At 37.7% G+C, this 15,095-nt stretch overlaps 1 protein-coding gene across 1 annotated transcript; it reads left to right on the forward strand.

The window, feature by feature from the left end:
- Positions 1–382: 382 nt before the first annotated feature.
- On the forward strand, positions 383–14,352 carry spop (speckle type BTB/POZ protein). Its single transcript, XM_028476605.1, has 10 exons — positions 383–467; positions 6,871–7,067; positions 8,472–8,593; positions 9,560–9,711; positions 9,802–9,929; positions 10,005–10,182; positions 10,296–10,351; positions 10,487–10,609; positions 11,206–11,348; positions 12,761–14,352. The coding sequence occupies exons 2-10, from the start codon at positions 6,990–6,992 to the stop codon at positions 12,903–12,905; spliced, it is 1,125 nt and encodes a 374-aa protein (XP_028332406.1). The 5' UTR covers positions 383–467; positions 6,871–6,989; the 3' UTR covers positions 12,906–14,352.
- Positions 14,353–15,095: the final 743 nt, after the last annotated feature.

Here is a 15,095-nt window from a genome sequence, read left to right on the forward strand (position 1 = left end):
TTAGAACAGAATATGCCTTTATTGATCCAATTAATTCCATTGTTGCTGCAACACAATACACAGTTGACAGGAAATAATTATGCAAAAATATAAAAACTAGTACAGACATAAATCGGAAAAATTTATCAAATTTTAAAAATACATTGAAAAATATCTATGTTTTTTTATTATTATTATTATTAATGTTAAAAGACTTTATTGAAATTTTAAAGAAAATGGTTTTCTGTTTCATATAGTGATTTTAGTAGTTGAAATTATTAGGACTTTGGAAACCATTCTTATTATTTGGTCCCAGATGCAGATAATTATTTTTTTTATAACTTTATTTGACACTTGTGTAAAACCTCCGAATCACGTGGTGGCGCTGTTTCTGCAGCAACGCCATTGAGGCTTTCTCGTGTACCAAGCTAGCTAACAACAACAGAGGACCTCACAAAAGTAACGGTATAAATTAATCCAACTTTAAGGTGAGTTTGTTGCTAATTCAAACAAGTCACGATTGTATAGCGACAGAAATCCGAATACTCCATGTTCAATGCTTGTACTTGTGTTTTTTTAGTAGTATTTTTTTTAAATTGTTCCGACCCTCTTTCGGCCAGTGGCTAGCCTAGCATGCTAGCTGGGTCGGGTTAGCAGTCGCCGTGCTGTGTCAAATTATTTAGATTTTCCTTCAGAGGACGATTTACACACGAAATGAATTTGCGAATATGTATGACAATTTTTTTTCTACAGGTGGTTTAAGTGGTATATTTACCTGTATATCCAAAATAATACACTGTTATATATTTATTTTATATAATTTATGTGTTTATTGTTGACTGTTCCTGTCACTGCCTTCATGAAACTGAGAGTTGAGAAATTTAACCCAAGTACATGAAGTACGACTACATCTGACCTTTTTTTTGTAACTGCTTGCTGCATTGGTGTATTATGTATTTAATCTAAACTTTTATAATACTAATGGTGAGACCTTTGACTTTTGATTAATTAATCATGATTAATAAGTTCTAGCCAATACTTAATAGCGTTTATTAGAGGTCATCGGGGTGTTTCCATTAGTAGCAATGATCCAAGATAGAAACAGATTAAAAGGTTGCCTGTAAAACTCGTATTTATTGTTTGACATATACAGTGTGTTAAGTGACTATGTAGAATGTAACTATGTATTTACTCTAAGTCAGGGAATGTGAGTACCGCTGATCAAGGCTGGGTTATTGATGGTTAGAGTGAAAGAGAATCTTGTGATTGTGTTGGATAATTATGCACAGACATGTCTAGAGTTTACATAATGGTGACGTGAAAGGTGTGGATAATAGTTAGACTGGTTTGAATTGTTGGGATGGCAACAGTAGCCACAATAACCTGCGGTTTGAAGGTATGTAAAGGATTTTAATACTGAGGCACAACGAGACAGCGATGTGTGGATAGTAGGGACTGAATTTGACTATGGATTTACCACCAATGCATGAAGGCAGTGGCTATTCATACGAACACGTGTGATGAGGTCATTTCTATTCACACGCAGCGCCCATCATTGGCCAGTTTAGGTGACGCGATAGGTGCACCACGTGACTTAATGTTCCGTCAGTTTTATTTTCGCTCACATTTATTTTTAGCTGCCCCGCTAACTCTTTTATTTTAGCCCTAACCCAGGAAATATCCTAAAATGTTTATATTTTTTTGTATATGTATTTTAAACCCTATCCCTAACCTAGGAAATACCCTAAAATTTGTATTTTTCTCATATATGTATTTTTAACCCTAACCCAGGAAATACCCTAAAGTGTTTATTTTTTTCGTTTATGTAATTTTAAAGGTGGAATTTTCCGTGTTAAATATATATATATATATATATATATGACAAAAGTGCGAAGGAAGGATCATTGAGAGCGGCACCGTAGACCACTCGGCCATCCTGGCACGGTTAAAAAACACAGGCACATAACGTTTATGTAGAAAAGGTCTGGAAAACGTACGTTTCCGTATCAGTAGACACTTTGATGCATTTTTAGCAGAGGGTGCTGCTGTGCTTGCAATGGTGTGGGGAAACTGGGAACTATTTTGTATTGAGTACGTATTTGTACGTAACCAAATACAGCAGATTTACGATGGTGTCATCACATCTGGGATCTAGTCAATAGCTGTCAATGTGGAACTCCTTTTTTGGAGTCTTTATCATTGAGTTTCATTAGAAATGACGTCAGTTATTTTGTCTCATGTTACTTTTGCACCTCTTGTTTTGTACAGGTTGTACTATTTGTTTGTGACTACTGGTAATTGTACTATTTTCTCTGAATTAGAATCATATAAATCACCCTGACATTTTTGTTCTTTTTTTAACTATTTGATATACATTTACTATCAATGTAGCAACACAATTGCAATAGCCGAAATTTGTCTCAAAATCAGGATTTTCAAATCTCGGCTTGATAAATACATATTGTGTCACTTCCTCATTGTGTCTTCCTGCTAGCGGTTTATGTTTGTCATCTACTAATTTGTTTTTCATCTAGTAATATGCATCATTTTTTTTGTTTATTATATTGTTTTGCTGTTGTTTTTACCTATTCTGTACAGCACTTTGTGCCAGCTGTGGCTCTCTTAAAGGGCTATACAGGCATAGATGAGTTGTGTACTATATGAGTATGTTTATTTTATGCTAAAGCATTCTGGCTTGTTTAGTAAAAGGGAGTTTTTTTCTTTTCTCCCTACTGTACGGGATGGACATTCATGTGGATTTTTTCTTTTATTTTTTATTTTTAAAGAATTTTATATATTGACTAGTGCAGTGCCCGTAGGAAGTATGTCTTGCTGTAGAAAAGTGGGAGGTTAAGTAGCTTTTTTCTTGAATTTTTTACGTGGGAGCTTTAATTCCTCTTTATTTCAGAATAAAAGTTAAATCCTCTTTAAAATCACCTTGTTACACTCAATTTTGAATGCAAATTTAATTCTGAATTACACATCCTGAGTTACCATGAATACCTGTCAACATTGAGGTGCTCTAACTCATCCTGATAAGCACTTTGAGATGACTATTGTTGTAATTTGCACAATATAAATACATTTGAATTGAAGGGATTTAATACAAGCTGCATGATTAACTTACTTTCTTATTAATTTGACCTGTTGACATTGAACAAAAGTCATATCTTTTGTACACTTTATTTTTGTGAGAGTTTGAACACTTTTTATTTGCTACCATTATTTCTTACTTTTTTTTTGTTTAAGGAAAGTTTTATCTTTACAAGTTTGGCCCCAACTTAAGACATGTTTCTGTTTAGACGCATTAGAACCCAGCTAAGAAAGATCAGCTCATTGACCTGTTTAAAGTCTTTGTCATTTCCTCCCACATTAGCATGTGCTCTTTGAAGTCCCCACAGTAGCAGTAATGGTTGGTAATGATATCAACGAGAGCGACAGGATATATTGACATGCATTGAGGTTCTTGTGCCGTTTAACCTCCTGTACCCTGTGAAGTAAGTGGGGCTTTAGTGGGGAAGCACAGCCTGGAGCTGAAGCCCTGAAGCCTGGGTGCTAATGCCTTCTTTTTTTTGCCCGCGTCAAATCCCCTTCAGTGTAATTGTGGGTCTGCACAAAGTCTGGGATGAGAGCGAGGCAAGCTGATCGGTGTAGCAAAATCAATAGTTCATACCTCTGTGAGATTGAGTTTTTAGGAAAGGAGAAACACCATGACCAAGGGCAGAATATGAAATCACTCCCACAGAGGACCAACACGCGCTCTGCCATCGATCTGTGCTCCCCGCACCAATTATAGTTTTAAGGTTTGTCCGTGGCTTACTGCATTCCTCAATGACCACTGCTTTGGAAACAGACATTGTGTTCACTGACACTTCGACAAGCGTTGCAATTTTTCATCCCCCTTGGAAATGGCGAGCTGAAAGGTCTCCATTCCTCCAGTCTTTAATTTAGAGCAGGGATTGATTTCTCCCTTACTCGGTTAGTGGAACCAAATGTCAAAAAAAGACATTCTGGTCAAATCTGCCACTGTATAGAATCCATCTCCACACAGTATGTATTTTCTTTTAAAAACTGTTAGTATTTACAGTCAAATTTGCTTTGTAAAAATGCAGATCTTGTCCTATTTTTTTCTAAGGCTCTCTTTTTTTTTTCTTGGCGTGTTACTAATAAATAGTTTTTTCCTTCTTGTCACTTATTTATATATTATTTTGCTTTAGCTCAGGGGTTTCAAACTCAGATGATCTAGAGGTCACTGAAAGCATTGATCTGTGAACAGCAGAGTGCGAAAACAACGAGATAAGGAAGAAAAAGTGCAAGACTATAGCCTGTATAGCAATTTTTAACATGATTTTTCCCCCCCATTTTGTTACATTATTTTTAATAATTTGAACAAAAATGTATCTCCGAGAACACACATGTCAAACTCAAGGCCCAGGGGCCACATCCGGTCCTTTAGAGCATCCAGTTTGGCCTGCAGGAAAAAGTAAAAATGACACATTGGATTATTTGGTATTTTACACAAATAATTCATTTTTTGTGTAAAATACCAAATAATCCAGTTGTCTAGATATCTCTCATTCACCAACTCCACAATATATTTAGGGGCTTGCCTTTTTTCTTTCTTGATTTTAAATTGCAAATTGTGGAAATAACTCTCAATTTTTCCACAAATCTTGCAATTTCTCTCAAACAATTCTGCAAAATGCCTCTAAATTACACAAAAATTGGTAACAAAATCAAAAAAAACTTGAAGTGAATTGAACCAATATTAAAAACTAGTGCACAATAATGTTAAAGCCACCTAAGATCTATGGCCCACTTGAGGTCAAACTGGTCCATATTTGGCTCCTGAATTAACATGAGTTTGACAACTCTGTCTTAGAATGTGAAAGCAAGTTCAAATCAATTCAAAAAGCAATTGAAAATATTTATTTCAGTTAAATGCAAAATATGAATTTGTTTCACCGTACCAGTTTAGTAGAATCTTAACATAATTTTAAATAATGTAAAAAATGTCCAGTTACTTTATTATTATTATCATTATTATTTTACTTTAAGCAGTCTATTTTACTTCTAGCCATAATCTTTTTCAAAATACGTTGGTAAAACATTTGTTTGACGCCAACAGAAAATCAGTTGTCACAGAAACTCAGCTAAACTGTTACCTAAATACCTCTACTTTGTCCCAACCATTAATTGGTAAATAGTATCATTAGCTTGGTTATCCTAAATCTATATGTATTTTATTAATAAATACCAATCAATCAATAATAGAAATACGGAGCAAATTTAATGCTGCTGCCGCGGCTTAAAGTTTCAGTACAGTTAACTTAATCTGTATTTGATTCCTTTCTCAAACCTCGGCTACATTTTTTTCCCTTCTCCATCTAACCTCTTTTGGTGGCAATTTATCTCTGTGAATGGTTCCACAGATGGTGCTCCCGCTTTCATTCGCCACCTGTTTTTTTTTTCCATTTGGCTTTTCTATCATTTTATTTTTCATTTTCTCTCTTCTCTTATCTACAACTCCTTTCATTTTACCGATGGTTCAGTCAGTGTGGAGATTGGTTTGTTCTTCAATCCCTTTTTCAGACTCGGGGCTTTCCACACCGACATTGTGAATACTTGTAAAATCAGTCAGTAAGGAAAGGAAACTAGATACATTTGTAACTTTTTTTTATGTGTAATCAACACAAGAGCAAAACACTAACAAATTAAAATGCCATTTAGTTTCTTCTGTGCAAAACAATAGTGGTTAATTCAGAGTTTGAGGATTTATTGTACTTAAAAAAAAAAAAAAAAGGGACGTGTTGGTGGAATGACAGATCTGCATATTAACTGTCATTAAGAACGAAAGCTGAAGTTTTACAGCAGTAGCAAGCTGAAACAAGTCTATAGTTACTGACCTGGTACATTGACTGGTTGTCTTCCTGTAGCAATGCACTGTTTGTTTTTCACTAGTATCGCCTATTATTTAAATCCAAATATTAAATGTTTAATTTAAACACAAATGTATTAGAATCTATATAATAACATGATTTCACATGGATTTTTACCTTTGATATAGCTTGTCATGTGACCAAGTTAAATGTTTTTGTTTTTTTTTACAAAGCCTGTTAAGTCCGTAAAGTAATATATATACTGTATATATTTTTTTCACTAAAGAAAGACCAAACATATACATTAAAATACTAAAACAATATGCTATCAATTGGATTTCTGGTGAACTTTTATAGCCCTGTTTAGTTACTAGTAGCAATTGTTGCTTTGAAGAAAACAAAAAAATAAAAATTCTTTAATTTACAACAGACAAACAGAAACAACAACATGATACAATGCACAGATTAACCACTTGTGACACAATCAACATAGAATAGTACAGGTAAAAAATGTAAATGATCTCTTTACGTCTTGATACTGACATCCCCTAAACCACAGGGCATTAGCGGGAAATGCAAAGAATGTATTGACCAAATAATTCTAATTTGTTTTGTTTCTTAAAACAATTGTTTGGCACTTCACGCACACAAGGTTTCGTCGTGCTATGCATTGCTAATCAGATTGGCCCTCCTGTAGAACTTGAAGGTAATCTGGGCTTCAGAAGTGGCCTCCAAACTCCGTCGCAGTCCTGGGAGGCACCTTGTTTATTTACAGTTCATTTTTTAGACTTAATTGCAATTGCAGCAGCTATTGATCTAAGAACAAGCACAGCCCATCGATCTGCTGTCCCAGAGTGGGTCAGGGACAATTCATCTAAAGCCAACACAAACCCCAGCAGCACGCACTTTGGTCACATGAATTTGAAGCTAGAGTCTTACCTGCAATAACAGCAGGTGAGGTGAGTTTTCATTTCAGTTGCACTAGTTAATCAGTTACATTGTCTGGCTGTAGGGGGAAACCCACTTCCTACAGGCAATCACCGATGGACATGTGGACTAAACATTGACTTCTGGAAGTGAGCGGTTTCTCCTCCTAGCACTTGAACCCCAACACCATCAGTCACCCTGGCAATGTCAAGAGTCCCGAGTCCCCCTCCCCCTGCGGAAATGTCCAGCGGGCCTGTGGCTGAGAGCTGGTGCTACACTCAGGTAAATCATCCTCATCAGGCACTAGCGATGTGCCAAAATATTGTTACAATGATATATCACAATATTTCATCTTGCGGTACGTAATCGATGTACTCCCGCCAAATATAGATTTGATCTAATTTATTTTTTATTTTTAAGTTAAGTACTAAGCACAAGTTAAATGTTTTCAGGTTTTCAAGTTTGCTAAAAACACATTGATATTAGTATTAGCACTGAAATGTATATTGTGCAGTCTGCAGTGTAGGTTTAAGTTAAACTTAAGTATAAGTTCAAATGTGTGCCCAGGTTTCTTAGACCACCCAGTTTTCATAAAACAAGTTCATTCTGCTTGTTAAGCAGCCCTCACATGTGTCTGTTTACAGAGAAGTTGATAATATTAGCACTGAAATGACTATTATCTGCATTCATTTTGTTTTGAATGATTTAAAGTTAATTTGAACAAACACCATTAACAATGTTTTGGTGAAGCATTATTTTGTGTCAGTCTTCCCTTAAAGACCTAAACATAACACAAGGACATGTGACTAGTTGTGGTCAGTGTGTGTTAATAAGAGCCACTGTGCACTATACACTGTGTTTTACTTGGCTGTCATTCATGTGAAACTGATTGTCAATGTTTTGTAATTCCTGTGAAATGGATTCAGTGCAGTAGATAAATTCAGAATTTATTCAGTCAATCAATCAATCAATCAATCATTCATTCTTCAATCAATATTTTATTTGTATAGCGCCAAATCATAACCAATGGTATCTCAAGACACTTTACAGTAGAGCAGTCTTAAGGACGGACTCTTCATTTTATGGATACACACATATGCATATATACGTATATACACATACATATTTATCCCACACCCAACATGAATTCATCATGGCGGCAAGGAAAACCTTCTGTTAAGCAGCAGGAACCTTGTGTGGATCCCATTCCTATGATGAACAGCCATCCACGTTATGCTGTGTTGGGTGTGTGCAGAGGAAAGGGTGGAGACAGAGTTGTTGAGACTCTGTAACTCCACACTAAGGATCCCACGGACCTGCAAGACAAAAGCCAGAAGGAGTACAGGAGCAAACACACAAGGGAAGAAGCAGACATAGAGGGAGTGTTCGAGAGAGGAATGGGACCCTCTCCGGTCCCTCTCTAACCTAAATGACCTCTCTCTTAACGCCCTCTCCAACCTCTCTCCAACCGAGCATGCCAGACCCCCCCGGCAGTGACACCGATATTGTAGTGAATCGTGAATTAAATTTCTCGCGATATATTGATTATCGCAGAATCGCTGTATCGTGAGAATAACATTATCGTGGACAAAAAAAATATTGCGATGTATCGTATCGCGAGCCCTACCAGGCACACACAGCAGTAGCTTCTATACTTCACTTTGCTGAAAAACTTTCTTTTTCTAGATCAAAGTGGTGAAGTTCTCATACATGTGGACCATCAACAACTTCAGCTTCTGTCGTGAGGAGATGGGCGAGGTCATTAAGAGCTCCACCTTCTCTTCTGGGGCCAATGATAAACTAAAATGGTGGGTTTCCAAAAGTCCATCTTAAATGTGTTAAAAAAAAAAAACAATTTAAGAAAAAAGTACGGTTTACTCAAAAGCAGAGCCATATTATGTTCAGGGACGACTGAGCGAAGCATTTTACACATTCAATCCAACAATTGTTCAACTCCTGTTTTTCTACAGCAGTGTTCACCAACCTTTCTGAAACAGAGCTACTTCAAACGCACTGAATAATCTGAAAGGCTACCAGTTTGATATACATCTCTTAAATTCTGACCGTTCACAGTTTCACTTTAATTAAAATTCAATTAATTAATTAAATTAATTCATGCAATTGTTTCATTTTAATCACATTTCATAGGAAATCTTTGTTCTATTTTACGAGCCACTAACTAACAACTTTTTAACTAATTGGAAAACATGTAACATTTGTACAATTTAACCATTTTGTAATATTTTACTAAAATCCACTTTGCATTTTAAAAAAACAAACAAAAACAAAATCCTATCTGCAACACTTAAACAATTTTTTTTCCAATGTTTTAGTAAAAATGAACATTAAAAGATGGTTATTTTAATACAAAAACCTCTGCAGCAGTATGTAACTCTACTATGGCTTTGACTACATCTGCCACCTGTATTTATCTTTGTGACTTAGAATCCTGGCAAGTAAATCAGATTTTGGACACAACTCATTGGTTACCAGTGCTCCAGTTAGAACAGGCCTGCGGGCAACTGTTGTAGTCCATGCAAACTACTTGGTGACCACTGGTGTACATTAAGATGGATAAGGCTTATCTGTTGTATTCCAAAACTTTACGCTAGTTGTCTGAATGCATCCTGGCACAAATACACTCTATCACATGTAGGATTACACAATATCCAGCAAGACATTGGCCACTTGGATATTCTGAGAGATTATCATCAGATTATGGATCTTTTTATGGTAGATGAAACCACTTTTTCCTCCTCTCTACATTCAAAAAGGTGTTTGCGAGTGAATCCCAAAGGCCTAGACGAGGAGAGCAAAGACTATTTGTCCCTCTACCTGCTGCTGGTCAGCTGTCCAAAGGCCGAGGTGCGCGCCAAGTTCAAGTTCTCTATTCTCAATGCCAAGGGAGAGGAGACCAAAGCCATGGGTGAGCATTGAGCAACAACTGACTGAAACATGATGGCTATCTGGTTTTTAGGATAAAAAAACATCCTATTTTTGTACCTTATGTCTACAGAAAGCCAGAGGGCGTATCGCTTTGTCCAGGGTAAAGACTGGGGCTTTAAGAAGTTCATCCGGAGAGATTTCCTCCTGGACGAGGCCAACGGTCTGCTACCTGATGACAAGTTGACACTCTTTTGTGAAGTACGTCTCTCCTGTTCACCTGTTCAACTCGTTTCTTTTCAGTATGATGACGTTGAATTGAATCCCTATTTCCAGGTAAGCGTGGTCCAGGACTCTGTGAACATATCTGGTCAGAACACCATGAACATGGTGAAGGTCCCTGACTGCCGGTTAGCAGACGAGCTGGGAGGTTTGTGGGAGAACTCGCGCTTCACGGACTGCTCTCTTTGCGTTGCTGGTCAGGAGTTCCAAGCCCACAAAGCAATCCTGGCAGGTACAACATTATCCGTGCAACAAATGACAAAAAGAACGAGAAGCTTTTCTCTCGCTGATGCAAGATGTTTCAATTCTTCAAACAAGACCGTGTTTCCTGTTCTTGCCTCACAGCTCGTTCCCCTGTATTCAGCGCCATGTTTGAGCACGAGATGGAGGAGAGCAAAAAGGTGAGTGGGTTTGGAAGAAAGGACATTGATAATTAATATTATTTGAGAGTATTTTCTTACAAACCTTGGTCATTTGTGAGGTGTTTTACAAATATTGTTCTGAGTATTTCAAAAGCATTCTCTCTACTTTGACAGAATCGAGTGGAGATAAACGACGTGGAGCCCGAAGTTTTCAAAGAGATGATGTGCTTCATTTACACTGACAAGGCTCCGAACTTGGACAAGATGGCCGATGACCTGCTTGCAGCAGCTGATAAGGTGATGAAATTTTCTGAGATGACTTCAGATCACAGTTATAGAACCAGATCAAAGTCATTGTTTTAGAGAAGACAATCAGGCTGGTCGACATTTGTTCAAAAATATGGATATACGTAAATCAGTGTAATAATTAATGCAGAGGTTCCCAAACATTTTTGGGTCATGACCCCATTCTGATATCACAAATTTCTCGTGACCCCAGAGACATTTTATTTTCTAGAACTTGTTTTTGATCATGTTTGTTATGTTGTGTTACAAATACTTCAGGATTAGTGCACAAAGTGACAAAATGCCCCACCTCAGATATTTTTATAATGCATTTTGTTTTTTGAACTAGATGACAATATAGAATGCAGTTGTTTGATATTGTGTGTGAAAAATAATAATAAATAAAAAAACTATAATTTTTAACTAGTAGTTTTGTTTTCTTACCAATTACTAGACATTTCAGGCGACCCCAAGTTTGAAAAACACAGAGTGAATGCATTGCTTGTTATTGGGTTTAAGATAAATTTGTTTTTATAAAATGTATGAAATAAATAAATAAATATAGATGAGGCATATTTAGGTGGCACTGATGGTTCACTTTTTTCCAGTACGCACTAGAGAGACTTAAGGTGATGTGTGAGGACGCGCTGTGCACCAGTCTGTCTGTAGAAAATGCTGCTGAGATCCTCATCCTGGCTGACCTGCACAGCGCCGACCAACTGAAAACGCAGGCCGTGGACTTCATCAACTAGTGAGTTCACACGCAAACAAGTACCGGTACTCATGAGCCGGTGTGACTTCTTTTGCAGATTCACACCTCAGCATCTAATGTACGTTTAGTCTTTCTTTTTCTTGTCTTATTTTTTTTTTTTGCACCATTACTAACAATGCTTGGTCTTGTGTTTGCTCTCTCTTGGTTATTATTGTGGTTTTGTTCCACACCTGCTCTCACAGAGTGGGCTGTTTCAGGTTATTAAATCCTGTCGAGGCTTTTTCAGCAAAGTCAGGCCGACCTGACTTCTCATCAAGGCTGTCATCACGTTGTCTGTTGATTTAGGGACGAATGTGTGATTATAGCCTGTGTCTAAAGCCATCACTGTGCTTATGTACATTGTGTTTAGTGCAGTATAGGATCATAATGAAATCCTTGTGGCTCTCTTCCTTTACATGAACAACAGACAGAAACTAGTCACACTTCCATCAGACTGGGGCTGTACGTATGTTTTTCAGGCTACTGGACTCAGAACGCTACTCACTTTGTTCTTCTTCTTCTTGTTGTGTACATTAGTTAAAATCGCTGCTCCTCTGTTTTTCATGAACGGATCGGGCTGAAATGTGGTCGCTATAATCCATAGATGTGTACGCATTGACGCTCGGAGCCCGATTTTCAATTTGTTGCCCCGAAAGAAAAAATAAAAAACGAAAGTCGATTTCTCATTTATTTGCGAGTCAAATATTACGATGGTTGGTGGTACCAAATCATTGGCACTTACTAATAAATAAATGGGGCACATTACCCCGTACGTGTCATGGGGGTGACAGGGACCCATTTTTCAAATGACTACTCCTCTGTTAGTTCTCGTTAGATTGAAATGCAGTTTGGTATGAATACTCGGAGCCCTTTCTTTAAATGGGGCCTGGGGGCCAACCCCCCATTTTCGGTAATTTCCAAATTTCTGGGAACATAGTCGTGTGATATATCGTTTCAAAGGTAATTCAATGTGGATTACGATTATGCCTCGCACAATTCGATTAGGGGCCCGAGGCCCCCCCCCCTTTCCGGCAATTTCTATTAAAGTCGTTTTCTCATTTATTTGTGAGTCAAATATTGCGACAGTTGGTGGTACCGAGTCATTGACACGTACCAATTTTTGAATGGACCCCATTACTCCATATGTGCCACGGGGGCGCCAGGACTTCTTCTCTTTTCATGCTTGTTGAATCGAGCTGTAATTTGACATGGATATTCTATGAGCGGATGTCAAGAGCCTCTCAGAGATTTTTTTTTGACTGAATTTTTGGGAACGTGGTACGTGCTATTCCACGGGCCCGGCCGTAGTTCATCAGAACTTGTTAATTATCAATTACACAATTACATTTATAATTGACCCCAACCCTGCACACAGGAACACTGTCTTATAATTGTTGATGTTGTGTTTTCAGTCACGCTGCAGAGGTGATGGAGACGGCAGGCTGGAAGTCCATGGTGGCGTCTCACCCACACCTGGTGGCTGAAGCGTATCGCTCTCTGGCTTCAGCTCAATGCCCTTTCCTCGGACCTCCACGCAAGCGTCTCAAACAGTCTTAACAGCCTCGCACGAGTCTAAATACATGCACACACACACACCCTTCCCCAAAGACACAGGGACAACCTCTCCCCTTGCTGTTACCCACTACACTACCTAGAGGCTCCCCTTGAATCTGCCCCTTCCTTCCAGAACCTGCTGTAATTAGTCTCTTCTGAAAACGGAGGGTAGAAGGAGGACGACTAGATGGAAGCGAGGGACAGGTGGGCTTGTGAAGTGGATGTTTGTTGTTTACAAAAAAAAAGCTAAACCCACGACCCCCTTCCCTTTTCTTCTTGGCTTTGTCTAAACAAGGTCAGAGCTCTTTTCTGTGTGTGACACCTACACTCTTGGACATCCTGCTTGAACTAAGGAGACTGCTCAGGAGGAAGAAAACAGTGCACATTAGGCCAACCAGGGCCAACAGTCTGGAGACGTGGAGGCTTGAAGGACTATTACATAGAGGAAAAGTCTTAAGAGGTGATGGCAAGGCTTCTTTCTGCTCTGTTCTCTGTGTGGATTGTTCAGAGAAGCCTGGGAGAGACTAAAGATAGTAAATTGGGCCTGTTCTTACACACTATGAGCCCTTCCCCCCAAGAAAGACCACCAAGGGCTAGTCAAACAGGGAGGAATATTGCACTAAAGCCACAGGTAATCCGTTATCAACCTTTACCAGCAGTCGAGTAGAAATACTGTAGGCAAGCACACACTGAAGTGAGCTGGTCCAGAGAACAAGAACCCTTTAAAGAAGAATCATCATTAAACTAAAGCAGCACACGTGCCCTCGTGTAGACTCTACAAGCTTCACCTGCATCCGTATTAGTTTTATAGATGGCTGGATCAAATGGAATGAAGAAGACACAATGTATGCACAACTGGATGTCATTCTTTCGGACATTTTTATTCTGTTGTGCGTGAATTTCCTCGTGGCCCTTGAGAGAAAACAATGTCCAAGGTTTCAACAGACCTAACCAGGCAGGTAAAAACTAAAAGAGAAATAAAGTCCAAAAAGGATGATAGAACATGGATTTAATCAGGCATGTTGATGTCTTCGTTACAAACTTTGTATTTAATTTAATTTTTCTCATAAGTGTCATTTCAATTTTTTATTTTTTCTCCACAGAAAATTGTAAACTTTTGTTTTAAAAATCATCTAAAATCTAAAGTCTTTTCACCACGGGTAAGAAAAAATGAACTTATTTTCTTTGCAGGCTTAAAGACTGAAGGAAAACTAATGATTTGAACACGTTTTAATGTTCAGAATAGACACAATGTGAAAAAGGCAAACCACATGTTTAACATTGGGTCATGATCATTTTTTTTAACCTGGTGGAAGTGGTAACGGATCGAAGGAATCATTGATGTTTCTTTCCTGTAGATATCGCCCAATATGAGAAGTGACACTTAGCTGTTGCCATTTTTTTTGTTCCCAAAAGAATAAACCACAACTATTTTATATTGAATGCAAAACTAATTCTGTCTGAGTGGTTCTTTCCTTGATGTTGGCTGGGAAGGATACCAGTTATTTTAGGCCCAGTTTATATTAAACTGGGATGGACCATGGATCTGGTTGCCTCAAGTACAAGTTTAAGTACTTGACTCAACCCTATTATGCAATATATTAACTTTTTTATTTTTACTGTAGACACACATATGCTTTGGCAAACTGTAAAAGCATACCGTTAACATTTTAACATGTTATAGAAATATTAACTTTGATATTTATGAAAGAATTTGAATTAGCTGAATGTTTTTGTTCAAACTCCGCTGGGTTTTAAATGACACTTTATTTTATTGGGAACAATACAGCATGGAGGTTGTGGATACAAGACAGACCAGTTACAAACTAAATATTACAATCAATAGCTCACTTACTGTGATGAGGCATACAGACAAAAAAGATTACTTTCTTACTTTAATTACAGTTGTAGTGAAATTACATTTATTGGTAGTATTATGGAAAAGTTCTTGCTTCATCCCTCCGATCGTTCACCGTCTATACATTACTATTTAGACAGACACTTAAGGTAACATTACATACATGATTTTACACTATGGAAGGAGAGACACACTGAATTTCATGGAGAACATGCAAACTGCACAGTGAAAAAAAAAAATCCAATAGCCATCGCCCACACGGAAGCGCAATTTGATTTACAACTTCAATTTTTTGAAACACAAGTACAGTCCTGGACACGGGACATTTGAGTTAC

The sequence above is a fragment of the Gouania willdenowi genome, chromosome 19 (genome assembly GCF_900634775.1).
Source record: "Gouania willdenowi chromosome 19, fGouWil2.1, whole genome shotgun sequence".
NCBI classification, from domain to species: Eukaryota; Metazoa; Chordata; class Actinopteri; order Blenniiformes; family Gobiesocidae; genus Gouania; species Gouania willdenowi.